The sequence below is a fragment of the Felis catus genome, chromosome B3 (genome assembly GCF_018350175.1).
Source record: "Felis catus isolate Fca126 chromosome B3, F.catus_Fca126_mat1.0, whole genome shotgun sequence".
NCBI lineage: Eukaryota > Metazoa > Chordata > Mammalia > Carnivora > Felidae > Felis > Felis catus.
In genome coordinates, this window is record NC_058373.1 from 117,802,400 (window position 1) to 117,830,230 (window position 27,831).

A 27,831-nucleotide genomic window follows, 5' to 3' on the forward strand; every position below is an offset into this window, starting at 1 on the left:
AGCAGAGGGGGCGTCCTGTGCAGAGGAGTCGAGGGCCGGGATCCAACTTAGATGCAGCTGATCCCCCACTAACATACTTGCATTCTCTGCCCAAGGACATTATCTGGAAAATAAACACATTTTAAAATAACTTTTCTCCCTGTTACTCTAAACAGTCTTTACGGTGATGATAACAATGGTTTGTGGTTGTGTTTAAAAAAGAAGAAGGAATGCCTTTTAAAGACTCCATTATCTCTGGCCTGGAACACTGCAAAGCCTCCTAACTGATTTCTCTCCCCCCCACCGGCCCCGTGTCCAGTCTCCTTTCCAGGCAGTAGCCAGAGGGATCTTGAAGAAACACATATTCGCTCCCCTGGTTAAAATGGCTTCCTTTTTCACTCCCATGAAATCATGTCCTGAGAAGCCAGAGTGGTTTGACCCTGCCAGCCCCTCCTACTCCATTCTAGGCCCTTCCCCCCACCGGCACGGTCCTCTAAGCCACACAGGCCTTCTGTCGAAATTTTTTTCCCGTTTTTCTTTTTATTTCTTGACCTACAATATTACATCAGTTTCAGGTGAACAACATCATGATCTGACATTCTCTGGCAACCACCAATCTGTTCTCTGTATCTATAAGTCTGGTTCGGTTTTGTTTGTTCTGTTTTTTAGATTCCACATATAAGGGAAATCGTGTGGTATTTGTCTTTCTCTGATTTATTTCACTTAGCATAATGTCCTCAAGGTCCATCCGTGTTGTCACAAGTGGTAAGATTTCATTCTTTTTCAGAGCGGAGTAGTATTCCATTGTGTATATATACCACATCTTCTTTATCCATTCAGTTGGCCATCTCTATGTCTTCTTTGGCAAAATATCTGTTCAGGTCCTCTGACCATTTGGAATTGAATTGTTTGGGGGTTTTGTTGTTGTTGTTGTTATTGAGTTCTATGAGTTCTGCATCTTCTGTCTGTTCTTTCAAAACTACAAGCTCAGACCCATCTCGAGGCCTTCACACACACTGTTCCTCTACCCAGAAAGCTCCTCCCCACAGCCTCACTTCACTTGCTCCTTCCCATCCCTTAGGACTGAGGTTAAATCTCTTATCTCCCATAGGACACTACCTAGAATCTGTCCCTCCTCTCATATTGAATCTTCAGACTCTGTTCTTTTCATGGTCATTTATCCTGAAACGCAATTATTGCCTTTGTTTATGTGTTTTCTGTCTATATATCATACTAAAATATAAAGGTGAACAGATGGGACTGGTCTCTCTTGGCTTCTCTGTCTCCCCAGAACCTAGCACAGTGCCTGCTTAGAGAAGGCACTCGATAAACTTTGGTGGAATGAATGAATTTAAAAAATGGAACAAATACAGTCTATATACTACATATGTGCCTTATTCTACAAACCAAAGCCAATAAGAACGTGTAAACTCATTTGGCTCATGGTCCTGGTTTTGGCTTCTAGCACAGTAAATGGCAGCCCACCTCTGCACATATCAGACATTCCATTTACGTAGGAGATGTTAGTGATGATGATAATTCCACAGTGATGACCCATATACTGGCCCGAGGCTGCCTGAGAAGAACCCGAACCAGCTTGAAAGGGTGAGACTACCTATCACTAGAGCATCAGGGCTTCTGGGCAATGGCTCTGTCCCTTCCACTGATTCTGTGAAATTAACGCTAACTGCACAATACAGATGTGACAGACCTTAACTTCAAAGACCTGAAAGTCCAAAATCTGGGGGAAAGAGGGGAATACACGAATAGGGAAAAAAAACAAACAAGAAAGGACTAGGCACCCTAAATGTCAGTGACAAGAAGAGATCCCTCTGGCTGTGGGGCGATCAAGAAAGGCTTCATGAGGTAGGTGGTATTGGGGCTGAGCCTAACTGATGGGTGGAATTTGTACACATAGAGTAGAAGAAAAAATTCACCACATAAAGGATACAGCATGACCACAGGCACAGAGGGAAGAAGACTGAAGAAGAGAGGAGCTCAGGAGTGAGGGGAAATAAGCCTGAAAACTAGGTTAGGAGCAGAGAGAGGAGCCCCAAGAAGATCAGACGCATCATTTTGGACTGACCTAGTAGGAAACAAGTGTTTCAGCTAAGTTTTTTAAACAAGGGATTGGCACAAGCTGAGCTTTCTGTCGGCATGAAAGATCAGCTAGCAAAGTAGGACATGTTAGAGAGGGGAAGGACGGGGGATGGGGTGACTCCCAGGAATCTGTTCACTTGCACATCCGTTCAAGAGATTATTTATGGTGTACCTACTACGTGCTAGGCACCGTTTGCATGCTTCAGATGTATTAGTGAACAAGACGGACAAAGAATCCCACCCTTGAGTTTACATTCTATTGGAAGAAGACAGAAAATAAACAATACATAACAAATCAGCAAATTACAAAGTATGTTAGATAGCGATCAAAGCTATGGGAAGAAAAAAAGAAGAAGCAAAAGAAAGCAGAGTAAGGGAATCGGGGGCGCTGGGGGGCAGGGAGGACACAGGATGTGGTAGCACACACAGTGATTGGGGTAAACTTCATAAAGAAGAGACAGGAGCACAAAGTGAAGAAGGGGAGGGTGAGGGCCCAGCTGAGGTCTGGGGAGAGGACTCTGCAGGCAGAGGAAATGGGCCGACCAAAAACCCCGAGGCAAGAGAGTGCCTGGTGTGTTCTAGAAGGAGCAAAAAGACACCAGTGTGCCTACAGCAGAGTGAGCAAGGAAAAGGCGAAGCAACCGAGTCGGAGAGGTAAGGGGCCTTGACTTTTTATTCTGGGACAACAGGAGCCTGTGCAAGTTTGCAGGCCCAGTAACAACAGGATCCAACTTAGGTATTAAAGGGTTCCCCCTCAGCCACTAACAGGGGCACCACTTAGAAAGCAACTGCAGGGGCACCCAGGTGGCTCGGTCGGTTGAGCGTCCAACTTGGGTTCAGGTCATGATCTCACGGGTCATGAGTTCAAGCCCCGCATCGGACTCTGTGCTGACAGCTCAGAGCCTGGAGGCTGCTTCACATTCTGTGTCTCCCCCCCTCTCTCTCTCTCTCTCTCTCTGCCCCTCCCTGCTCACACTTTGTCACTCTCTCAAAAATAAATAAACATTAAAAACATATTTTTTTAATAGAAAATAATGGGAGCCCTTCAGACCAGAGATGACAGCAGCCGGAACCAGGGCAGTAGCAGAGGGACCTGTTAAGAAGAGTCTGTGCTCTGGATTTGGGTTGTGGGCACAGCTCACAGGATTCCCAATGAACTGACCGTTGGGTGTGACAGACGACTCCAAGGGGCATTAGATGCATGGAGGTTACAGCTATTAAGGATTTTTACTAGGGCTGTAACTCTCAGGAGGAGAGGAGGCAGCCAATAGAAGCCACGTTGTGACATGGAGAAGACCTGACCATTCATCTGAACATGGGATGGCAGAGAAGGAGGCCAATTCACTGCTTCGTTCTACATCTTTATTGAGATTCGACTGCCGGGCACGTGCAAGTCCCCAAGGGGACAACGGTGAACACAACAGCATGGTCCCTGACTCAGTGGAACGCCCTGACTTGCTGGTACTTAGGAAGCAAACCAAAACTTTAACTGTTATTGCTTTAATTCTAACTTCAATGAATTAATATGCAAATACTAAACATTAAATTAGATATACAATTAATAAATATGTAATAAGATATATATGTGTCACATAAAATATAAAGTATAATAAAATATACATTTAATATAAATGTAATTTGATTTTAATAATTGAATTATATTTAATTTTTAATACTATTGTTTAATATTTATATTAATTAATATTACTACAATATTCTGTGCCAACCGTTGTATTCAAGACCAGAGATTCAAGGCAGATAAATGAGAAATGGTGAGAGTGTACCATTATAATCTTGAGTAGGAAGAGCCCCATAGTGCTGGGAACAGAGGGTGCTAAACAAACAGGGAGGGACAGGACCCACCAGCCCTGCCTGAAGGGTGACTCCTACACTGGCCTTGAAGGAGGAGAGGGTGCTGTGGACTAGAGCTGAGTACAGGGTGTGAGCAAGCAGAGGGCAAGGGCTCACTCAAGACAAGCTGGTGTAGACAACCCCTGAGGTTTCAAGACTGAACTATGGACTGTTTGCTCCCCAGGGGCGAGGACTCCCTCTATCTGGTTCACCATTGTGTCCCCAGGACCCAGCACGGCGCCTGGCATACAGCAAGCAAAAAATATATTTTGAGTAGACACGAAGGGAGAGGAATAATGACTTCTTCTGGGGGATGGGGGACAGGTTAAATTAGAAAAGAATTTGCGAGTCTCCCAGCAGCAATGCCACGGGGCAGTTTGGGAGGAGGATCCCCAGCCAGTGCCAGAGTTCTGGAAGCATAATGGTGACGCTCTGGACACACTCCCCACAGCGGGCACGGAAATACCTGTATTTCCTGAATGCTTTCCTCCTCTCTGGCATCCACCTTCTTCTCAACACCCTCACCACGGAGCAAGGCTTCCAGTGTGGTGCTTTCTGAGGTGAAGCCATCCTTTTTCAGGGGCAGCTCCACTTCTGAAAAGTAAGGACAGAGAAGCAGGGTCAGGTCATTAGAAGCAGGAGGGACAGGAGTGACAGCGGGTGGCCCTGAGGGCACACAGGAACCAGAAGCTCTGGGTAGGGCTAGAGACAGCCTGCGCTCTCTCCTCTGGGTGGAACAGGAACACCGGAGTTGGGTCCGGCTTTTTCATCTCCTGTTCACAGTCCCAGAGGCAGATTCCAACCCTGCCGATACCCTCACAGACAGCAGAGGCAGCACAGAAATGGTTCCAGATGGACAGTGACTATGGGCAAGGTGCATCTAGAGAGTGAGGGTAACAATGCCCAGTACCCCACAGGGCTGTTTTGTGGGACATAAATATGTTGCTTTACCTTGAAGTGCTTTGAAAACTCTACAGCAATACACCAACATTAGCCTCGGGTCTTACCGTTCTCTCCCTCTACCCCAAGTCTTGTCTGGCAACTCCATGACCTCCCCTCAGCCACCCTGCCTGCCCAGCTCCAGGTTGCTCCACGAGAAGCTACTCTGGGACGCCTGGGTGGCTCAGTCAGTTGAGCATCTGACTCTTGATTTCGGCTCAGGTCATGATCCCAGGGTCATGGGATTGAGCTCTGAGTCAGACTCCACACTGACTTAGTGTAGAACCTGCTTAAGATTCTCTCTCTCTCTCTCTCTCTCTCTCTCTCTCTCTCTGTCTCCCCCCCCCCCCGCTTCTCTCCCCCACATGTGCTCTCTCTAAAATAAAATTTTAAAATATTTTTTTTAATTTTAAAAAAGAAGCTGTTTCAACCTCAGAGAGGCTGTTCTCATCAAGGGATACAAAGACCACTAAAGCCAAGGGAAGAGAAGAGGGAGCACAGATACCTAACAGACCCCAGATCGATGGATGGGGGCTGCAGTGCCTGCACACCAGGGCACTTTTTCTGAAGATGTCACAGTTTGATTGGCTACCTGGGGCTTGAGGTCATAGGGCCCGCTGAGCAGTGGTGGCCAGAGTCAGCCCTACGTGTGGAAGAGACCAAGAGAAAGAAGCTGAATTCCTTTCTCAAGATGTCCCCCAAACTCTTAACCCAAAGGAAGATTTTTGGTTTTGTTTTTGTTAAATTAAAAACCGAAACCTCAGGTATAGGTGATCATATTTTGATTTGCTACAAAACATTCATCCAATCTCCTCTAATTCTGTACCTCATACCCCCATGGCAATTAGAGGCTTGGCTCCTATCCTGTTATCAGGTAAGATGAATACAGGAATATGAGGGATGGGTGCCCGAGAAAATAGTCAGGGGGAACAAATGGCCTAGGTGTAGGGGGAATTGAGAGTTTAGTGTAGGAACTATTGACAGAGGTGTGGGCAGGAGCAAGGGAACAACATGGAAGGGTGAAGCATCCCAGTGGGGAGTCATTACCACTGCTATTCATGGAGGGACAGAGGGAGAGCCTTTGCAAGAATCTCGACAGATCTGTGACTCGCAGCCTCAGTGAGCTCATGGGCGAAAGAACCAAGTCCAACCTCTCTCTTTCATCCTTGTCTTCCTCCTCTGCCCTCCCATTGGCCAACCTCAACTAGACGCCAGAAGGCAAGGGAGCCTCAGTGATGCGGCATACCAAGGTCAGTTTCCCAGGATAAAGGAGGCTAAAGGTCAGTGCCCCAGGATGAAGGGTGGATCGGGGGGAGAAAATGGAAATAACAGCACAATCAAGTCCTCCTCTGCTGGGCTTTATTCTGACTCAGATGGAACTCTACCCACCCCCTTCCATCTCCTCAAAACCAGATGTAGGCTGACCAGTCCACGAGAAAGAGGCGCTAGGGTATCCCAGCAAAACTGAAGAAACCAACCCCCCGGGAGAAAATGGTGGGAAGGAGAAACAGCATCTAGAGTTCCTGGAGAGATAAGATCTTTGGGATTTTTCTTACCAAAAAAGGCAAGCAAAGGGTCCACCTCCATCAAGAAGTACTACCACCAAATCAACCACCTCTGAAAGTCATCCATATCCCTATTCATTCAACAAATATTTACAAAGAACCACGGTGTTACCACTAGGCCCGCGGGAGGTTTACCAAATGCAGACGGCCCTGGCTTTTGGGTGGTTCACAATCTAAGGAGACACTAAACACGGCATGCAAAATAAATACGCAATTACAAATTGTCATAAGTGCAATAGGGGGAAACAACAGAGGGAAATGTGAAGGAAGAACACTGTGGGGGGGGGGGCGGGGTTTACTTTCGATCAGGGGGTCAGGGAAGGCCTACGTGAGGAAGTTATGTTAAAGTTGAACGTCAGAGAAACAGTCCACTGTCTGCTTTAATGAGTTCAGGGCGTGAAACTCCAGAGCCTACTCTTCCTCCCAAGTCAAAAAAAGGTTTCCAAACGTCTGATACAAAACAATGAAAGCATGTTGCCCCATGTCCTGTCCTCCCTGAAAAGAGAACAGCTGGTCACCATCCTTCGAATTTATCATAATCATATATATATATATATATATATATATATATATATATATATATATTTGAATTTCCTATTTTAGTATCCCCCTTAGCCTCCTCAGCACCAACCAAATCCTATTTCCAGAATTGCACAGCATTTTAGAGCTGAAAAAAAAGCCTTACAGATCATCTGCTTTAATCATCTCATTTTATAAACAAGTGACCTGAGGCTCAGAGAAGTTAAGTAACTTCACAGAAAGCCACACAGCAGAATACGAATGCAGCCAAAGGATCCTTCCCAGAGGCCACAGAGATCATGAAGAGAGCCCCACTTTATGTATCCTATTTAGCATTCTGCAGGCCCAGGATGAGCCTCAGTGGGCGTTGATATGTTTGTGTACATGCAGAGTGCTTGGCGCATAGTAAACATTCAAACTGTGGCAACTGTTATTGCTAAGTATTGTTTAACCCCCACCCCCACCCAAGAGGCGAGCACAGTTACTATCCCATTTCACAGATGAGGACGCTGCAGCTTAGGGAGGTATAGAACCTGTTTAGTGTCACACAGTTATTAAGGGGCAAAGCCCAGCCTGGACCCCAATCTGCCTCCAGAATCCACTCACATACTCTCTAGCTTGTACAGACGTCACCTTGTCTCTCTTTGGTTCTTCCTCGAAGAGCCCTTTTCCAAACCTTTGTGCATTTCCACTACATCTCTAAACTCTCTCCATAGTTTTCATATTTCGAAATAAAAGGCAGATCGTTGCTGAAGCTGAGGGCAGGTCTGGGTCATGATTCTGGGCTCTGCTCTATATGAACATTCCCATGTGGTATTCACCCCTTCTGCAACAATACTGACCCCACACGGAACTTTCCATCCATTGTGAACTTCCTTCTCTTCCTTCTCTTTCTCCCTCTTCCTCCCCTGCTAAATACTCCTCCATCCTATTTTTCCATAATTCAGTCTACTCTCTTGGTCCTCTGGTCATTTACCAGATGGGCACGGTAAAAGAACCAAGAGCAAAAAGAGAACCAAATTGGGAACAGTGAAATGGGCTCCCTAAATGCAAAGAGCCAGAAGGGACTTCCAATAGCCTTTAGCAGCCAATCCCTCGGGAGGAAAGCATAGCACAGAAATATGAAGAGCCCTTCCCAGGGTCACGGAGAAACCTAGTGGCATCATCCTTGCCTAATTACCAAATAGGCACACAGAAGTTCTGCATTCAGATGGCCCTGTCGTCAAGCTCCCGCCCTGCCTTGTATTAGCTGAGGGACCACAGGCTAATGACTCAGACCTCCGAGTCTCTGTTTCCTTACGTGTTAAATAAGGTACTTCATAGGGTACACACAGTACTTCATAGGGTTGGTGTGAAAATTAAACAAGGTAATACACTGCCTAAGGAAACTCTGAAAGAGCCACAAAAAACCCAGCGTGGAAACAGAGTGGAAAATGAGGCTTATCAATTCTTGTTTTGATTTTGGTTTTTCTATTCAAAACTTATCATTCCAAATTCGATCGTATATGTAAAGAACGTGGGATGGTCCAAGGGCCCTGTAAATGCTCCAAGTAACTATCATCAAAGTTAGAATAATCCTGATTTTAATGTCCAACGGAAGCAAAATGCAAGCTACTTACAAAATTTTAGGCTTTCCGGCAGCCACATTTTAGAAAGCAAAAAGCAACAGGTGCAACTAATTTCAATAGATTTTCTCTAACCCACTACATCCAAAACATTATCATTTCAGTGTGTAACAAATATAAAAGAAAATAGTAATTCAATCTTCCGCACTCTTTGATTTGCGTTGAGTCTTCAAAGTCTGGTGTTAATTTTATACTTAACAGCACATCTCAATTCAGATTAGCCATATTTCAAGGGTTTCGTAGCTACGTGTGGTTAGTGGCTACCATATTCGTGCAGGTTGATAGTTTATAGTATTAAAAGGAACATGGGCTATGATTTTGTTTCCCAAAAACATGGAAGGACATTAAGTATGGCTCTTAATGCGGCCTTCTTCATACCCAGCTGAGCACCATTCCAGGCCAGCGTTCTAGCTGACCACTGGCAAACCCCGGTTTCAAAGCACTCTGGGTAAGGCTTGCAAGGTCAGAATGACAGGCCAACCAGTGCCCTCCCAACAAACTGGCAGAGGGTACATTCCCTGGCTCCTGACCACAGGAGGTCCCAGAGTGAAGGGTAAAACAAGGTAACAGGTCCAAGCTCTTGTACAACGTACATCCTAGACATGCTCCCTATTGAGCCCTCAGGGATTTCATTGATTGTTTTATTCTAATACACTCCATCTAGAGATAGGACTTAGTAATTCTTTATTAGCATACTCATTTTGACCCTCGCACAAATTTGGGGATCACATAACCTGATGAGAGCCATCACACATGTAGAGATAGGACTTAGTAATTCTTTATTAGCATACTCATTTTGACCCTCGCACAAATTTGGGGATCGCATAACCTGATGAGAGCCATCACACATGTAACATGTAAAGAAAACGGTCCAAAACCCACACATAATTCATCTTTAAATTAGCCTGATTTTATACACAAGGATATAAACCCACGGATCGTTACTCTCTCCAGAGCGGCAGCAGCTGTCACCCAAGCCAGCCGCCTCCCTGGGCCCCCGTAAGCAGCGCTGCCTCCACTTCTAATTGGGAACAGAGATACTCCTTGGGTGACTTCCAGCACGATCCATCACACCAGAGACAGCTTCTGTGCAAACCGAAGCAAATCGGTTTCCAAATAAGAAAAAAACCTCTTAGACAAACAAGGATTGAAGCACAGGAAGTCTTTAAAAAAAAAAAAAGAAAGAAAAGAAAAGAAAAGAAAGAAGGAAGGAAGAGAGAGAGAGAGAGAGAGAGAGAGAGAGAGAGAGAGAGAGAGAAAGAAAGAAAGAAAGAAAGAAAGAAAGAAAGAAAGAAAGAAAGAAAGAAAGAAAAGAAAGAAAAATGCACAAATAAAAGCAAAAAAAAAAAAAAGATTGCCAGAGAAGTGGCTTCTATCCAGGGCTGTGGACAGGGCAGCCATCCTCTCGGGTGGAAATCAAAGCCACAGGCTTTTGACACAGGTGCCCCAAGCCTGCCACCCAACACACTGAGAGCAAAGCTTCCACTGGGTTGTTGGAGCCACCAAGCTCATTAACAGGATGCGGGCGAGATGAACCCGAAAGTGCAACATGGGAGCACAGTGAGTAATTAAATCCCAGGCCATTTAAAAATGCAAACGCCTGGATGTCACAGGCTCACAGAGTCTCTGACTCCTCATGCATTTTTTGGCTCAGGGTGGAGGACTGGGAACCTGCAAGTCATATATGGATTATAATAAAATATGCCATATAAAAAACAGATTAAGACAGTTCTTCTTTGGGGAAATACACAAAGAGAGGAGCTGTCTGTTAGCTGTCGAGTTTGCACGAGATACCATCTTCCGGGAGGCTGTGCTCTGCCAACAGACAGACTGCCCCAAGGGAAATAGTGGTGAAACACCCCGACAAGGCACATCCATCCGTCCATCCATCACGGGCTCTCTCTGACGCAGGGGCCTGGAGACAGAGTAATGGTGCGAAAGGGAGGGAGAAACCCCCACAGACAATGGCACACAATCCTCGGCTACATCAGGAGGGCTCAGATTTTTTGTTGTTGTTGTTACCTGCCTCTAGTTTTTCTTTAAAAATACAAATGTGCAGTTTTCTCTGAGTGCTTATTATTTTAAGGAGTTAAGCTCATCGTATTTCCTTGGATTTATACATCAACTTACACCGAGAAGCAAAGAGCTTAAGAATCATCATCTCATTTCATCCCCATCAGAACCTCTGACTCATGGGGAGAAAGAATGGGGGGTTGGATAGTGTTATCTCTCACCACACAGGAGAAGAGATTGGGGTGGGGGGCACACCGAAGCCCTGATTTCCCGGGAATCCATCTGCTCATTCCTCAGGGGCGCCATTTTCTTGGTTGCATTTGACTCCCCGTGTTGTGATTCATAAAGCTCAAAATGGGTGAGGTTCACGTTGAGGACCCATCACCCAGGCTGCACCCTGCAGGCCCTCACTTCCACCTGTTTTAGAATCCCAGGATATCCATACAACAGGAGGGCTGCTGGCCCCCCCATATGGCCTCTGTCTCCCCTCTCTGGTGTGCCTACCCACTCACCCCCAAGCCAACATGGCAAGGATGGGCCCTCGTACACACCACTCAGGGGTGAGTACCTCAGATGAGCATTTCCCCACCCCTGAGACACAGAAGAACGCCCACCAGTGGCTGGCAGACCAGGTCAGTGCCTGGTGGGGGCAGGGGGGAAGGATGGTGGCAGGCACAGGGGGCGCTGAGATAGTACAAGGGCATACAGACAACCAGAGAGCGCAAGAGGCTGCTCAGGAGTGAAATCTCAGCTCTAGGACCCTAAACCACGCACTGCGCTTTGATCTCCTTGTCTGTAAAACTAGGGGATCAAAGCCCACTTCCCGGTGTTGCTCTGGGGCCAAAGGAGGCAAGGGACGCAGGGCGTCTGCCCAAGGGGCATGATGCTAACCAATGTGAGTGCCTTCCTTTCACCTCCAGGGTGGCGGCACCTGCCGGCAAACCCCTCACTCTCTGACACTCTCAGACCATTGGAGGCGGTGTGGCAGCGTTTCCCCCAGCCTGGGCATGGGCCTAGGGAGAAAGAAGCAAAGAGGCCAAGTCCAGAGCAGTGCTGAGGACAGAGGAGGTTGAGATGAGACAGAGCTCAAAGGCGAGATGCCAGCCTTGCTTCAGTTCCAGGGCAGGCACTGTCCTGCAGATTTGGAAATCACAGCAGAACCACATGGAAAATGCCCTGCCCTATTCATTTGTTGGACAAATCATTCCTAAACACTTACTGTGTACCAGGTTCTATTCTAAGGACTGAGGACACAGCTGTGAACAAGAGAGGGAAAGTCCTGCCCTCATAGAAACTATATTCTAGTTGGGGGGTGGGGAGGGTGCAGAGAGCAATTACCCAAAATAAATGAGTGAGGCCTGTAGCACAACAGATGGTGACCAGTGCTTTGGAGAAAAACAGAGTAAAGGAGGGGACATTGGAGTACCCGAGGAAGTAGGAGGGTGATTACACCCTGAGATGTGGCTAGGAAAACACAAACCTGAGGAGGGGAAAGGGGGCACACCAATATCTAAGAAAGCATGTTCCAGGCACATGAGCCATCAGTGCAATGGCCCTGAGGCTGGGGCCCATCTGCCTGGAGGACGGTGAGCCAGGAGGCAGAGTAGGAGACCAGTTCAGAGTTACAGGGGCCTTGAAGGGCCATGCAGGCCACTGAGAGGAGGCTGGCTTCCACTCTGAGTGTGATCAGAAGCCATTGGAAGTTTTGAGCAAAGAGCGGTATGATGATGCCTGTATCTTAAGACGATCACTTTGAAAATAACTGAAGGAGGAAAGGCAGAGTGTGGACACCAGGTGGGAGTTACTGCAATATGCGTGGGTCCTCGCCAATGATCCTGGTGCTCAGGAGAATGGCACAAACGAGCCCTGTCTTCATGGCACTTACATCCCGGTTTCTAGATACATCCAGGGGGCAGGACATTTTGGGAGCAGTCCCCTGACCCCTGAGTAGGGAGCGTCCCCACACAGTGAACCAGGATAGAGTGCAGGTGCAGAGGCCAGGTGACCAGTTCTGAGCGGCCAAAGTATGGTGCCACCCACACCAGGGCAAATTCACAGAGGAATGGCTTTCCAGAAGAAGGCAGACCAGCCTAGGCCACGGGCAGGAGAGAAAAGAGCCGGTCAGACAGGCCTGGCCTAGCACACCATGGGATGACAGGTGTCAGTAAAAGCAGGGAGGAAGCCTTCCAAGTTGACCTCTGTGCCCTGGGCAACGGATGCCAGAGTTCTGGGACATAAGAGGCAAGTTTTGCAAGCTTGGGTACCTCAGTGTAGAAGGTACCAGACTTGGGGCTTTTTAAAAGGCTCAAAGGCAGAATGCAGTCCCATTCCAGGCCAGACAGCACACACTCTTTGAGCCGGGCAGTGACTCCCGCAACAGGCTAGAGGCAGACACAGTGTTAGCGGAGCCCCCCTCGGCCCACCCAGCAATGCAGCCCAGATGGCATCGCAGTGGAAGCCCTCCAGGCCCACCCTCCCTCGTGACCCTCAGAACAGTGCTGTGACGTGAGCTGAACAGCCACCGTGGTGTGCATTTCACAGACGAAGAACGAAGGCCAGAGTCCTCAGGTAACTGCCCCAAATCACACAGCCAGTAGTCAGAGGGGTCTGGACTTGAACCCAGGCCTTGGGATCTCTGTTTGGTGTCTTTTATCCTGCAGAGCACAGCTGTAGGGCATAGCGAAGGCCCCTACGGCCTAAAATCAAAGAGAGGCAAGATGGCAAAAGCCCCACGTGCCAGGCCAGGATCTGGAAGGGAAGCCCAGGTCAGCTGCCACGGGGTTCTGTCTGCTCGGTGTTCCTCATCTGTGAAATGGGGGTGCCGAGAGATAAACCATGTTCTCCGAGATTAAGATCAAACATCGGGCACCTTTCTTTCTTCTATCCCTTGAATAAATCTTTCCCGTCCACCTGCTATGTGCCAAGCCTGGTGCTGGGCGCTAGGAACGCAGATGAAGAAACAGGTGGGTCCCTGCCCTCAAAGCGTGTACCTTCTGGCGGGGAGAGACCCCAGTGAATGGGCAATGCGACACAGGGCGGCTCCTCGGCCCTATGACCCATGCTCTGAACACGGTTCTGCGGGGCGGGATGGCAAAGGTGACCGTGGAAAGTCAACAGCAGCTCTGCACACCATCCAGCCCACTCCCAGCTGCCACCCGTGTCCGCTGCCGGACCCAGCTCCCACAGCCCTGCGGAATGCAAGCAGTGCTGAGATGGCCCAGGCTTGGTCCCCCAGACGGCCAGGAAGGCAACAGGGGTATGGGGTCCGCAGCGGCCTGCCCACCTCTCCCCGGCTCTCCTGCTCCTGAGGCCAACGCGAGCTGAAGAAGCTGCCGTGGCAAGCCTCCAGGATGGATGGCTGCGGGCTCTGACACCGCAGGAAGGAGATAAATGACTGGTCATTTCCCCCTGATGCACTTGAAGGCATCCATTCTCCCAGCTGTACCAAGCTCAGGCACCCCCCGTGCGGAGCCAGATAAGCACTGACAGATGTGGGTGGGAGCCGGAGCGTCCTTCTCCCTTGGAAGGACACAGCCAGACTCCTCTGCGGGCCAGGAGAAGGTCACGGTGTCCACTGGCTCACACCTGGCCGGGGGCTCCACGGGTCCCTTCCTTCGCCTCCCATCTCGCCCACCCCCGCCTGGCTCATCCCCGTGAGGAGCACCCGGGAAGGAGGGAGGGCGAGGGGCAGAGGGAGCCAGCTGACAGGCTCATCAATCTCGGGCTACATGCTTGGCACATCGGCGCTCCTTAAGTTGTTCCCGGACCGGGAGGGTGCTGGAGGAATCAGGGGGACTGTCTCGAGGAGAAGAGAAATCACACCGAACATCAGAGAGCAAATGGTGGAAGAAGCCTGGAGACTATTAAAATGTGGGCCATGTACAGAAGCAGTAGGAAACTAATTAAGATGCAGGATTTGCAAAAGCTGGGGAAGTTGGCCGCAGCCTGCTCCCATCTGGAGAGTTCTGGCGGTTCAGTGTGGCAGGGACAGCACCCTAGGCAGGCGAAGCCCCCCCCCCCAACCCCTGCCCAAGCAGGCGGGACTCAAGCCCCGTTGCCTGGACGGCCCCCACTTGGGAGCACCTTCCTGAGGATCTCTGTGACTTGCTTGTTGGTCTGCTAGGACACCCTCTTCTTTGAGGCACCCGGGGCTACCATCCCCCCAGGGTTCCTGCCCTTCCGCTCATGCTCCCCCAACAACGTGTGGTGATGACTATCCTGGTCATTCATCCCCAGTCATTGAGTGGCTGCCAAAGGCAAAACACACACACACACACACACACACACACACACACACACGAGAAATAACCAGAACACCCTATTATTCCTGGCTGCCTTCCCTCCCATCACCCTTGGAATTTGGCAAGGGTGGCAGAGAGCCGTGTTGCTCCCCAAGTATCCTGAAGCAGAAGGGATTTACAAGGCCTCAGGTACATTCCGGGAGCAGAAGGAACATCTGGCGGAAAAGAACTCTTGGTCTGAGGACACCGCCATGAATGTGTGTGCTGGGTCCTGGAGCGACATGGCACCAGTTCCAACAGGCTCCCCCTTAGGGTTCTCTCCCTGGCTTCACCGCTGATACCCCCTGGGAAATTAACTTCCTGATTCAGTGCCACAGTTCCCCAACCTCTGAAACGAAGGTAAAATCTGCCCTAGACCAGGGGGGCCAAGAGGTCTGGGGTTGGAAGATGCTAAATTGATCTAAGCAGACCATCCAAGCATTTAATCCAGAGAAACACAAGTAAAAGTTTGTTCCCAGCCTTTTTCTTTTCTTCATTCAAACACACACACACACACACACACACACACACACACACACACACACACAAAATGGAGTTAAAGGCCTCTTTTTTAATCAGCTGGCTTTTGCCCAACATCTGCCCTGCTTCAGGGCCTTCTGGTGGATATTTACTATCCACCTTTCTCTCCTGCCAGCTCGGCTCCCCCTTCGCAAGGACAGAGCTCCATTCTTGGGGAAATGGTCCAGGGGAGGCCCCTCTCTGGCACCAGGCCTCTGCTCCAGTCCTCATGTTGCACGAATTGTGATGGCTGCGCCTTGAAACACCTTGCATTCGCCTCTGCAGCCAAGCGCAAGCTGCAGGGAACACTGAACTCCATTGTCAGTCAGCGGAGAGAAATAATGTTGTATGTGTTGTCCTTCAGACGCCCAGGCAAGTAGGAGGTTGCAAGATATTTATTCAAGACAGATTGGAGGGGTGATGTTAGGCGTGAGAAACACATAGGTCCAGGGACACAGAATGTTTTCAAGTCCCAGAGAGCTCTCCCCCGCTCTCAGCCCCATCCCACCCGCACACAGACACATTTTTATTTTCAGCAAGTAGTAAAGAAACACAGGCAGGATGGCACATTCACACCGTGGGAGATGGGATGAGAGCAGCAGGATGAGTGTGCCCAACAGTGTGTAACTTCACTCTGAACAGTGACTGAGCGGCAGCCATGATCACCTCCCCACTCCCTGTCCTGAGATGTGGCCTCAGCCCAGATGAGCTCTGTGCTTGGCAAGGGGGGGGGGGTGGGGGGGGGGCTGAACCACAGGTAGGTGGTTCTATAGCCCTGTCCTCAGACCTTCTCCAGGGGCCCTCAAGATTCTGGGATCTATACCCTCTCCCCTTGCCCCGACCTGGTTTCCTGACAGAGCTCTCAGCTCTGCAGACCTGAGGTCAAGGACAACTCTTACCTGATGGCCTCTGTTACTGAAAGCTGCCCACCGCTGGCAGGATTCAGGCAGAGACACAAAGGAAGACAAGAGGTACAAGCTGGGTGTTGGCATGATAAATTGCTTGTGGCATCTCCTCATTATCCATAGGGGGGACTGACATGGAAGGAAACTCGTGCCTTGAGACAATTCTGCTCCGGGCCAGTGCCCCCATCTCTGACAAATCAGGGGAACTCCTCTCCCTCTCCCCCAAGGAAATGAGGGTGCTGACGGTGGAGCCCAAGGAAGGCTCCAAGTGTCACAGACATAACCACGTTCCTGGAGCTTGTCAAGGGGACCTCAGGAGACTCACAGCAGGAGATTGGGAGGGAAGAGAGACGAGAGGATGGCATCACGGGGGCTGGGTGGTGGAGGGGTGCCAAGGATTGATTGGTTCATTCATTGGTTTTCTTTCAACATAAACTTAGTCTTCTAGTTTCCATAAATTTAAAGAGATTCAGCTCAGGTTGGACAAATTGATTATCGATTTTCAGCAAGGTTTGCCCAAAAAGGATTACACATAATGTTGTGCAATTTGCTTTTCTTTTTCCACTTAGTAGTATATCTTCGACATCCTTCCATTTTTTTCCTACTCATTTCTTTAAAAGGCAAAATAGTATTGCATTTTATGAATGTACCATATATTTAACTAGTCCCCTATCAATGGACCTTCTGGTTGTTCCCATTCTTTGTGGTCATTGTTGTTGCTGTTATGAACAATGCCACCATGGGTGACCTTACACACTGGGAGTATCTATTTATTTATAGGATGAATTCCTAGCAGCAGAATTTCTAGGTCAAAGGGCATGGGCGTTTTAAATACTGATAGGTACTAAGCATTGACCTTCAACAAGGTTATACCTAATTCCACTGCAGTGTGTCGAAGAGAGGCAATCCCTAGCCTTTCTCCCCATCTCTGTTTCCTTCAGCCTCTCCTCTGTCTCTGGGAAGGTGGGCCTTCGTTCACCCCACCTGACTGTCCTCACCTTCTAGGAACTTGCGGCAAACGGTCCGGGGACTCTGACCATGACTCTACTCTGAGTCACCTTCAAAACTACCTGCCAAAGCACCTCATTCTCTTTGAACCCAAATCAAAAGGAGTAAAAATAAGAGACAGTCATTTTAAAATATTGTCCAAGTTGACCCGGTGCTGGGGAAGACATAATATCCAAAAAAAAAGGGAAAGAGTCCTCTCAGCTGGAAACTGCATTTTATAAACGATGAGGCAGAGCCGCTGAAAGGTGGGGACCTGCCAAGGGGACAGACAGAGAGTGGCTGAGATCCAGCTTGAGCTCTACTAACCCACCAAAAGGGACATCATTTTTTATAAATGTCCGCCCAGAGGGGGCGCCTTCTACTGCTGCACAAAGATGCCATCCAGGCTAGCTGAGGCCCTGGATGAAGGCCCTTTTCTGACATTTTGGCTTGTGTGAAAAATTCCATTTCAAATGGGAGCCGCCTCTAGGAAGAGAATGATACACGCTGCTTAGCATTCTCTAGATGGACCCTGACGCTTTGAGGTCCGAGGCTTAGGTTCCTTATCACCTACTCTCAGGCACCCTCCTGGCATCTTCATTCACAACCTGTGGTGGCAGGCTGGTGTGGTGGTACAGCCTGAAAGCCTGGCCCCAGGAGTCGGGACTCAGAACAGTATATGGAAATGACACACTTTTGGCCCAAGGCATTGGGGTTTTTGTTTTTAGCTGGCTTAGCAGTAGATCTGATCCCCCAAAGAGGAGAAACCAGTTCATCTGAGAAAGAGCTCTGTCATTCGAAAAGTTATTTATTCCAGGCCTGGATGTTTACTGCCAGCCTGGATTCTGGCACGGGAGAATGAGCCTGCCCTGGGTGAGCCCAACTTACTTAGGATCTTTTGCCACATCGGGATACGGTTACGCCTCCGAGGGCACATCCTCAACAAGCTGGTGCTCACTTTTTCCAGAGAGGGCCCTCCCATCGGACCCTAGCTGACCTGGGCTCTGGGTCTTCACCACCCTGAGATCTGGAACAGCCACCTCAGCCGCTGCCCCAAGCATGAGGGCAGAGCCCGAGGAAATCTTTCAAATAATCGTAGACAGACATGAGGACATGAGGCACTGATGGGTACTTGGCCCCAGCAAACCACCAGCCCTAGGATTCTTCCTTTTCCCACCCCCTACAGGTCATGGCAGGCCCAAGGATGGGGCAAGTCCAAAGCCAGCTGTGATGCCAGCTGCTCCACAGTCAGCCACTGGGAGGCCAGTGTGCTCAAAGTAAATGTCTGTAGACAAAAGGGCCAAACACTCATAAAATAACTTCTTACTCAGTCTCACCAACAATGAGACTGTCAGTTCCCAGATATGTGAGCAGCACAGTAAACCTTCCTTGGCTCTGCCCACAGCCTGATTTCCCTAACATATAAAGTAGGCTTATTCCACTTTTATCCCTTCCTTCCTTCTCCACCTCCCAGGGCTCTGGTAGGGACCAAAGGAAATGCTATAAATGAAAATGCTTTGTAAAGGGCTTTGTAAATTACAGTGTGCTGTTCAGACGCTGGTTATGATAATGACGATGATGATTCAATCAGGGTTCTCCATCCCCTGGGTGGCAGTGATTGGTAGGGCAGACATAAACTCAGCCAGCTAATCAGTCCTTCCCGCCACTTCTCTGCCACAGCTCTCGAAGGGGACTGCTATCTGCTGAGTGTAATGAGTGCTGGGCCTGGGGCTGCTGATGGCCACCTTGTCTCCCCCACAAGGAGACGAGAGTTAGAGGTGGAAAGAGACACAGAGCCCTCACTTCAATGTTTGAGCCCCTGGATACAGCTATGCCTGAAACCAGCACAACTCTGAGATTTGCCGTTATATGAACCAACTTCCCTATTTTTTTCCTTAGGCTAGTTTGATTTGTGCATCTGACATTTATTACTAAAGGAGAATTCCAACTATCTCTTGGATGCATTTTAATCACTTATATGTTAGTTTCATAATCATAAAATAAAGTTTTTAAGGGAATTTTTTTTTAAGTTAGTATACCTCTGAGGGCATGAAGAAGCAGAAAAAAAGCACTGAACAGAGAAATCAACCAATGTGGATTCTATGCATATTCCCACAGGAATTGCTGTGTGACTTTGAGTACATCTCCTAACCTGCCTGGACCTCTCAAAATAGGCAATTGGAGTTAATGCTGTCTGAGTTATTTTATAGCACGAAATATCTTTGGTCCCATAAAAGACAATCCAATTAGTCTAATACAAAGTGGTCTTAAGAAAGACTTTCTATACACATGTTAAAAGTAAAGACTAACGATTAAAAATTAATGTCAAGTACTTGTAATAAAATCTTTTAAACGAACAAATTACGTAGGAGATAGCCTTACATAGGAAATTTAATATGAATTCATATATGAACATGAAAATGCTCACCACATCTCCGATTAAATTGGGAAAATGAGAAACAAAAACTGAGAGGGCCTGGTTAAATAGCTGTGGTATATGCATACAATGGAATATTGTGTAACTGTAAAAGTGGAATGAGGAAATTCCTTATATGTTGATATGGCCAATGCCTGAGGCACATTTTTAAATGGAACGGGCAAAATGCAAGGTGGCTGTGCTGGGTCAAAAGACGAGGAAAAGGTCATATGGATGTACTTCTTGGTGTGTGCATAGAAAATCTCTTAAAGAATCTCAAAAACCTGGTACCTCTGATTAACTGATGGGGAAATATACCCAGAGGGTCCACATACTCCAACATGGAGACACATCCAGCTGGTGACAGGACACCTAAATAACACCCTCCCTTCAAAATCCGCACAGCCAACCCAGCACGTACTCAGCCGCTGGCTGCAGCACCTACTGCAAAGCTCTGAGTGGGGTAGAATTCAATTGGTCCAGGCAAGGACCGAGTCAGGGATTACCACCTCACTCATCCATGGCCCTTCCAGAAGAACAGGATGGATGATTCTGGAACAAAGAAGGAGGACGTCCCCACCTCCACAATAAATTGCTCATATCAACAATTATTCAGGTTTAATAAAGAAACACGGATGATGTGAAGTCATGCCATGCCAACCTGTGGTCTGGCCACCTTTAAAGCACTTTAAAACCACTGTTACCCAAACTTCAGTGTGCCTTGTGGGAACGCAGTCCTGGGGAGGTGGTAAAATGCTGATTCTGATTTAGCAGGTCTGGGGTGAGGCCCAAGATTCGACATCTGTCCCAACCTCCCTGGGGATGCTGTGCTGCCGATCAAGAGCGCACTGTGAGTGTAGTTCTAGAACCACTCCAACCAATATGGGCACAACCAGCCACGTGTGATAACCGAGCGCTTGAAATGTGGCTAGTCTGCAACGCGATGCGCTAAACATGTAAAATATAACACTGGAGTTAAAAAAAAAAAAACAATACAAGAAAAAAATGTAAAACGTCTTGACTCATAATTTCTACATTGATTACATGCTAAAATGATAATATTATGGCCATCTTAGGTTGAATATAATCCACACTTAAAATTAACTTCACCTGTTTCTCTCTCCTTTGTTCAGTGTGGCTACTAGAAAGTATACAATGATACATGTGGCTTGCGTTATCTTTCCATTAGATTATACCGCTGGGGGAGACTTGGCTCTCCTACAACCTGCACCTCGGGAAGTTTGGAACGACCTCAGTCATCACCCTGAAGTGTCTGCAAGGGTCTGTAAATTCTGCAGGGCCACTGAAATCTTGGATGGAGCTCACTGAAAACCCTAGTCCCCACCCCACCCCCATCTCTAACAAATAAAACTTCTACAAGAATGAAATCTGGGTTAAAATAAACAATCAATACAGGCTTAACCATAGAACCGGGAGCGAAAGCATCCCAAGCAACTGTAAATAGAGATTTTGCAGAGAAAACACAGCCTCAGACGTCAGTGTGGAAAGGCAGGAGTGAAGTAACCTTGGGCAGCCTAGTAACCTAAGGCAGAGAGGTCTGTATTATTTGGTGAGGGGAAATGCCAGCTGTGCCTTTGTTCCCCTGAACAGCATTGTTCACACCAGCCTGAGACACTTTGCAGCCCTTGCACCTCCAAAACCAGAGGTTCCTTTAAGGCTGAAGACCCAAGGCAATCACTTGGCCTTTCTGCAACTCAGGCCCAGGTCTGAAGATGGCCATCTAGGGGCGCCTGGGTGGCTCAGTCGCTTAAGCATCCGACTTCAGCTCATGTCATGATCTTGCGGTCTGCGGGTTCAAGCCCTGCGTTGGGCTCTGTGCTGACAACTCAGAGCCTGGAGCCTGCTTCAGATTCTGTGTCTCCCTCTCTCTCTGCCCCTTCCCTGCTCACACTCTGTCTCTGTCTCTCTCTCTCTCTTTCTCTCAAAAACAAATAAACATTAAAAAAAATTTTTTTTGAAGATGGCCATCTAGTCAGAAGGGTTATAACAGATCAGTAGTCAAGAAAACTAACCAATTCCTTCTGCGTGGCCACAAGCCATCACCGAGAGGCAAATTTTGAACTCAGACTCTTCCATTTCCATGCCCAAGATGGGTTCTATTTTCAGCAAGTGACCCTTCGCAGGTAAGAAGCTCCTGAAGTTCATTCACATTAAGGGGGCGGGGGGTATGCCCTCCTTAGAAACACAGAAGCTAGAAGAAGGTTTCTTCACTTGAGGCCACAAGAAGTGTCACACAACCCAAAGGAGCTATAGCTCCTTCGGCTCTAGTCTGGAAAGGCATTCCTCGTGGGTCTGTTCCCACCCTTGCCGGCTTGCTTTACTCCAAGGAGGGACAAGAGGGAGACAAGAGGATAGAGAAGGCACAAGACACCACAGGAAAGAGACACTCAGGTGAACACATGCACATGTTTTCACATGAGAGAAGGCACAGAGGAACACCTTTGGGCACCACGGGGCAGGTTCAGTCTCCCAGAGAACCCAGTTCTATAGACAAAGGAGCAAAGCAAACTCGTCCTGGGCCAGCCCAGCCTTCTCCCACCTCTCCCACCATGGGCCCAACCAAGCTTCAGAGGGCACTGACCAGGCTTTATTTCCAGCAGCCGAAGCTTTGGATCCTCAGGTGGGTGCAATCGTCTCTTCTTACGCCAGCAACGAGCAGGGTATGTGTATAGCTGGCCCGGAGCGAGGCCTGTGGATAGAGACAGCATAAAGGTTAAGGGCTCCAGGCTAGAAGGGGCCTTGGAAAATTCCTTGTCTGACCCTCTCCCTCACAGTGAAAGGAAACTGAAGCCCAGAAAGGTAAAGTGACTTAAGGTCACACAGCTGGTGGATGGTAGAGCACAAGCAGTATTAAGTCATCTGACCCCAGGACCCTTGCTCTGTCTACTCCACCATGCCGTCTCAGTAAGCCTACGCCATCACCATGACTAAGACAGTTCAGATCTCCTGGTCTGGGAGATCAGAGGGACCTTTCCAGATTTAACTGCACTGCAGTGTTTCCAAGGCAGTGGACCCCTAGGTATTACCCATCAACTGCTCCTCTCTCCAGGTCCAGGTTAAGGAGGTTCCCTTCAAGGCAAAGCAGCAGAAGTCAATCTGCCTACCTGTAGACAGCCTGGATTGAGAAGCATTTCAAGGAAACAGGATCAAGGAGCCAGATTTCCTACCTACTGGCTTTCTCCACCCACTGTTAGCTGCTGGCAGCTTGCTAAAGCCAATGGGAGCCCTAAGCAACCCCCATCAGAATATAAGCCTACTCTGGTGACCATGCTCCGGACTCATTCCCGCAGAGCCTGGATACATGTGCAACCCTGCCCACTTGCCTGGGCCTTACAGGAAGAAATGGACAAGAGTCCAGTGGCTGGGCTTATATACTAACCATACTGTCTCTCAAGAGTCTCCATTTAGATTTGAACTCTGGCAACAAAGTTCCACACCAGCATCATCTGTCATACCAACCACCCCATGAGGATCCTCCCTGCTTATCAGACCACAGTCTTATGGCTCCTGTGGCACATAGTGTGGTAGCCAGAGGCGTTGGAGGAATGTGGACTTTCCACAGTAGACAACGGTCTATTCCAAAAACAACAACAACAAAAAAAAGACAGGGGGTGGAGGCTGGGAGGAGAGGGAGGAGGGCTTAAGACTAGTTAGGCAATGTGCAGACTTAAAAAACTGCCTGATACACCCAAAAGAACCCAGCAAGTCAAGCAGTCCACTCCTGCTAGAGTAAAAAGCCTGGTGACAACAGGGACTTTGTCTTATTTTCATCAGAATCCCCAGAACTAGACCTGTGCCTGACACATAGAAGAATCAAACTAAACATTCGCTGAATGAATGAATGAGTGAGTGAATGAATACATTCCAGCTTCATTTAATTAGTCACAACTCAGTCTTCTGTAGATAAATGTGGCCTGTGACAACTGTCAGACCTATGTGAGGAGGTCATTTCCTAGACCTAGGACCATGGGGCTTAGAAGATATCAGGACCCTATTTCCATCTGCTGTCTGCCATTTGGGGACCATTTGTAGGGAAAATCTACAAAACTTTCATTGCTATATATCCATTGATTCATTTCTCATTTTTACTAGTCATCTCTACCCATTCATTTGTTTGGGTTCCGAAGCAGAGACAACTATTCCAGTACTAAAGGAACCAAAATTTTCAAATTCTCTTTGTGTGCTAAGTTTCATTTTTAATTGCACAGCTGTTCCCACAGGTTGTAAGTCTGTGAAGCAGCTGAAGGTCCCTACCCCTCCCCATTTTGTTTCTCAGAAACCATCAAGGGTCATAGAGCCTAGAGGCTCCAGAAAAATCTCTGGTGTCATGAGCTAAGGACTTGTGGTGTCCAAGAGTCATCCCAATACTTAATTTTCTTGATAGCTTCATAGCTTCTGCACAGTGGGAGGACCCAGAAGCTCTGAGCTCCCCGTTCTCTGAGGACCAGACTTGTGGTTGATTTAGAGAAGATTAAATGAATCACAGTAAGGCTGCTCTCCCTCCCATGGAAGGTCCAGTTTTGACCTCTCTTTGAGGGAAGGCATCACTGGGAATAGTTCAATGTTTTTGATGTGATTCACTCCATGATCCTATCACCTCTGACCCTAGAACTCCTGCATGGCTGCATTGATTCTGATGTCTTCCCAAAGTTTGAGCCACCTCTAAGGCCTGGTATTCCCCATGATCCCAACAAAGGCCAAGTACAAAGGCTGACCCAGTACTCTGCATCCCATAAACAGGTCCCACCAATCCCTACTCATCTTGGGTTAGTGATTCTTTTTTTTTTTTTTACACTTTAACTATCTTACAATTCTATTTATCAGTTATACCTCAATAAAATAGTAATAATAAAGAACACAGAAATCAATTATAATTATAGCAGCTTATTATTCAGTTATGTTCAGTATTATATCTACATAATATAAGTATTAAGCACAAATTAAATGTATTGAGATTCTGTTCTTAGTATATTTTTTAAATTAATTTATTTTTTTTATTTAAATCCAAGTTAGTTAACAAAGTCTAATAATGATTTCAGGAATAGAATTTAGTGATCCATCACTTAAATATAACATTGGGTTAGTGATTCTTAATCCAGATTGAACCCAAAAATTACAAGGAGAACTTCTTTTTTTTAACTTTCCTTAAGTTTATGTATTTATTTTGAGAAATAGTGCGATGGGGGAGGGGCAGAGAGAGAGGGAGAGAGAGGATCCCAAGCAGGATCCATGCTGCCAGGACAGAGCCCGACATGGGGCTCAAACACACCCATGAAACCGCGAGATCGTGACCTAAGCGAAAACCAACAGCTGGATGCTTAACCAACTGAGCCACCCAGGTGCCCTTACCTGGAGAACTTCTTAATAACCTCAAGACCAAAAATTCATGCCAGACCTACCCAATCTGAATTTAAGTGGGTGGGAGAATTGGGCCAACTATTTTTTCAAGAACCTTATAGATTGTTCCAGTGTCTGACCAAGGACCTCCGGATGTCTAAGCATCATCTAGTTACTGCCTAGATGTTCTCTCTGATATACCAAAACTGGTTAAATGGCCTTCTCTAAAGTGTCTCAAGGTTCCCAGTGTTTCCCCCAAGGTGTTGTCATTAATTGCCTGCTTACTAGAATGTCTCCCCTACTCGTTTTATAAAATCCAGAATGACAGGAACCGTGCCCATCTCTGGTATCCCCAGTACTTAGCACAGTACCCGGTAGGCACCTCAAGAAGTACTTACCAATAAATTTAACCAGAACTGAACCAGATTCAGAAATGCAGAAAGTGAATGACCTACTATTCCTGGTTCTAGGAGACTCATCCACCCACATTCAAACCATCCAAGAGGGACCCCAGAGGCAGGCTCAGAAGTGAGCACAGAATCCACCCCAAGATGGCAGTCTCTATGCCTTAGGCTCCTTCTTGCCCCACAGGCTGCTTCAAAGTATTTCCAACCTGACCAAAAGCAGGTGAGTAAGAAGGGACTGGTCCAGACCAGCACTCTCAAAAGATCTAAATGACAAGAGGTCAAAATTGTCAACACTTGCCCAAGGGCCTATGCCCTCCCTGAGACTGTGGTCACTGCACGTGTTGGTCAGCAACACCAAGGCAGCCTCGGGCCCCTCCGTTTATAGCTGCAGACCCACTCACTCTCCTGGGATTAAGTAGTCCGAATGGCCAGAAGATGGGACTATTTTTATTTCATTCTTTAACTTTCTCTGATGGATTACAGAAGCCCTGTGATGCAGAGGAAGAGCATGAGTCCTCCTACCACCAATCCTGTAACCTTGGAAATATTACCACACATTTCTGACCCTGTCTCCTTGCCCATTAGACAAGAGTGTTAATAGTACCTACCTTACAGGGGCTGTTGTAGGCATTCGCTTCTATTCAAGAAGCAGCTCTTTATAACCATGAAGCCTTGTGCAAACGTCAGTTATTAATTATCATGAGTTAGCGGACATAGACGAATCTGGACTCTATGGCCATGTGGCATGACAAGGCCCCCACCCCACGTGCCCATGCTGCTCTTTGCTCCTCTAGCCATGAGGGTAGAAATAGGCCTCTCTTTGATGTCTGCTTTGACTCCACCTCATCTCAACAAGCAAATGACCCCAAGAACTCTCTCGAGGCTCTAGCCCCCCTTCCTTGCCCTCCTCCCTAGGCTGACAAGCACCAGGGTGCCTTTATAGGGCCAATGCATTCAGCCCTGGAGTTCCACTTATAGAGGGACGAGCACAGCCCCGTGAGAGTTATGTTGTTTATCTCATTAGAACAGGAGGCACATAACTCAAAGCCTGTGTGTGTGGTAGATGGAGAGGGGAGGGAAAGGGGAGGAGGAGGAGGGAGTCACAGCTGCAGCCAGGGAAATTAACCTGAAGGAGTGAGCCTGGGACTAGGGGGAATATGGAGGAGGGGGGAAAGGAGGCAGGAGACAAGAGGGCCGACTAGTCTTCCCTGGTAACCAAGGCCACAGCTACCCCTCCATTCACATACCCCACTGAGCAAACTGCTTTACTTTTCCTTTGAGCTGCAACTCCAGTTACAACACTCATACTCATGTACAAGCACAAGTATCTCTCTCTCTCTCTCTCTCTCTCTCTCTCTCTCTCTCTCTCTCTCACACACACACACACACACACACACACACACACACTCACAAACTCACACACTTGCTGGAGGGAGAACTGTCTCCATAGAAAAAAATCAGCAGGATGGGCTTGATGCCTGTATGGTCAGCAGATTCCAGACAAGTCACTTGTTACCAGCATTGATCAAGTCAGCAGGTGGACCCTAAGTATCATTATCCCTGACAGACATGGCATGAGCTATTAAGAACCCAGATGGGGGCGTCTGGGTGGCTCAGTTGGTTGAGCATCTAACTCTTGGTTTTGGCTGAAGTAGTGATCTCAACAATACATGGGATTGAGCCCCGCATCAGGATCTGTGCTGGCAGTGCACAGCCTGCTTAGGATTCTCTCCCCGCCCCCTCTCTGCCCCTCTCCCATGCTCTTTCTCTCTTTCAAAATAAATAATAAACTTTTTTTTTAATTTTTAAAATAAGGGCGCCTGGGTGGCTCAATCAGTTAAGCATCCCACTTCAGCTCAAGTCATGATCTCGTGGTTCATGGGTTCAAGCCTTGAGTCAGGCTCTGTGTTGACAGCTCAGAGCCTGGAGCCTGCTTCAGGTTCTGTGTCTCCCTCTCTCTCTGCCCCTCCCCCACTTATGCTCAGGTTTGCGCTCTCACTCTCTCTCTCTCAAAAATAAACATTAAAAAATTTTTTTTAACTTTTTAAAAGAATTCAGAAGATGAAATGAGATAGAAAGGAAGTAAAGATGACAGGGGATAGGAACAGGGTTTGAAAAGAAGAAAAGAACTGGAGCAATGCCTTCGTCCCCCAACCAGAGGTGAGCAGTGGCAGTTCACCCAGAGAAGGGCTCTCCCTGAAGCCTCTCAGAGAGGGGGATCAGCAGCCACCATTGAACCCTCCCTGCAATGGAAACCTCACTCCTTCACAAGACAGACTTCCTGTGGTTGATCAACTCTTACTGTGATAAACAGTTTTGCCTCACCCTTATTTTGAATCAAAGACTTCCTATATTGATGCCAACTTGT

The 27,831-nt window shown here is 47.8% G+C and overlaps 1 protein-coding gene across 8 annotated transcripts in view; it reads right to left on the reverse strand.

Annotated features, from left to right (window-relative positions):
- The window catches only part of DPF3 (double PHD fingers 3), a 307,348-nt gene that overhangs the window by 114,382 nt on the left and 165,135 nt on the right, over positions 1–27,831 (reverse strand). For all 8 annotated transcript variants that reach the window (XM_045060175.1, XM_011283320.3, XM_045060176.1 and 5 more), the window contains exons 3-4: positions 22,301–22,408; positions 4,397–4,524 (exon numbers count right to left, since the gene is read on the reverse strand). In XM_045060175.1, coding sequence (XP_044916110.1) covers positions 4,397–4,524; positions 22,301–22,408 — 236 coding nt within the window. The remainder of the gene's footprint in view (positions 1–4,396; positions 4,525–22,300; positions 22,409–27,831) is intronic.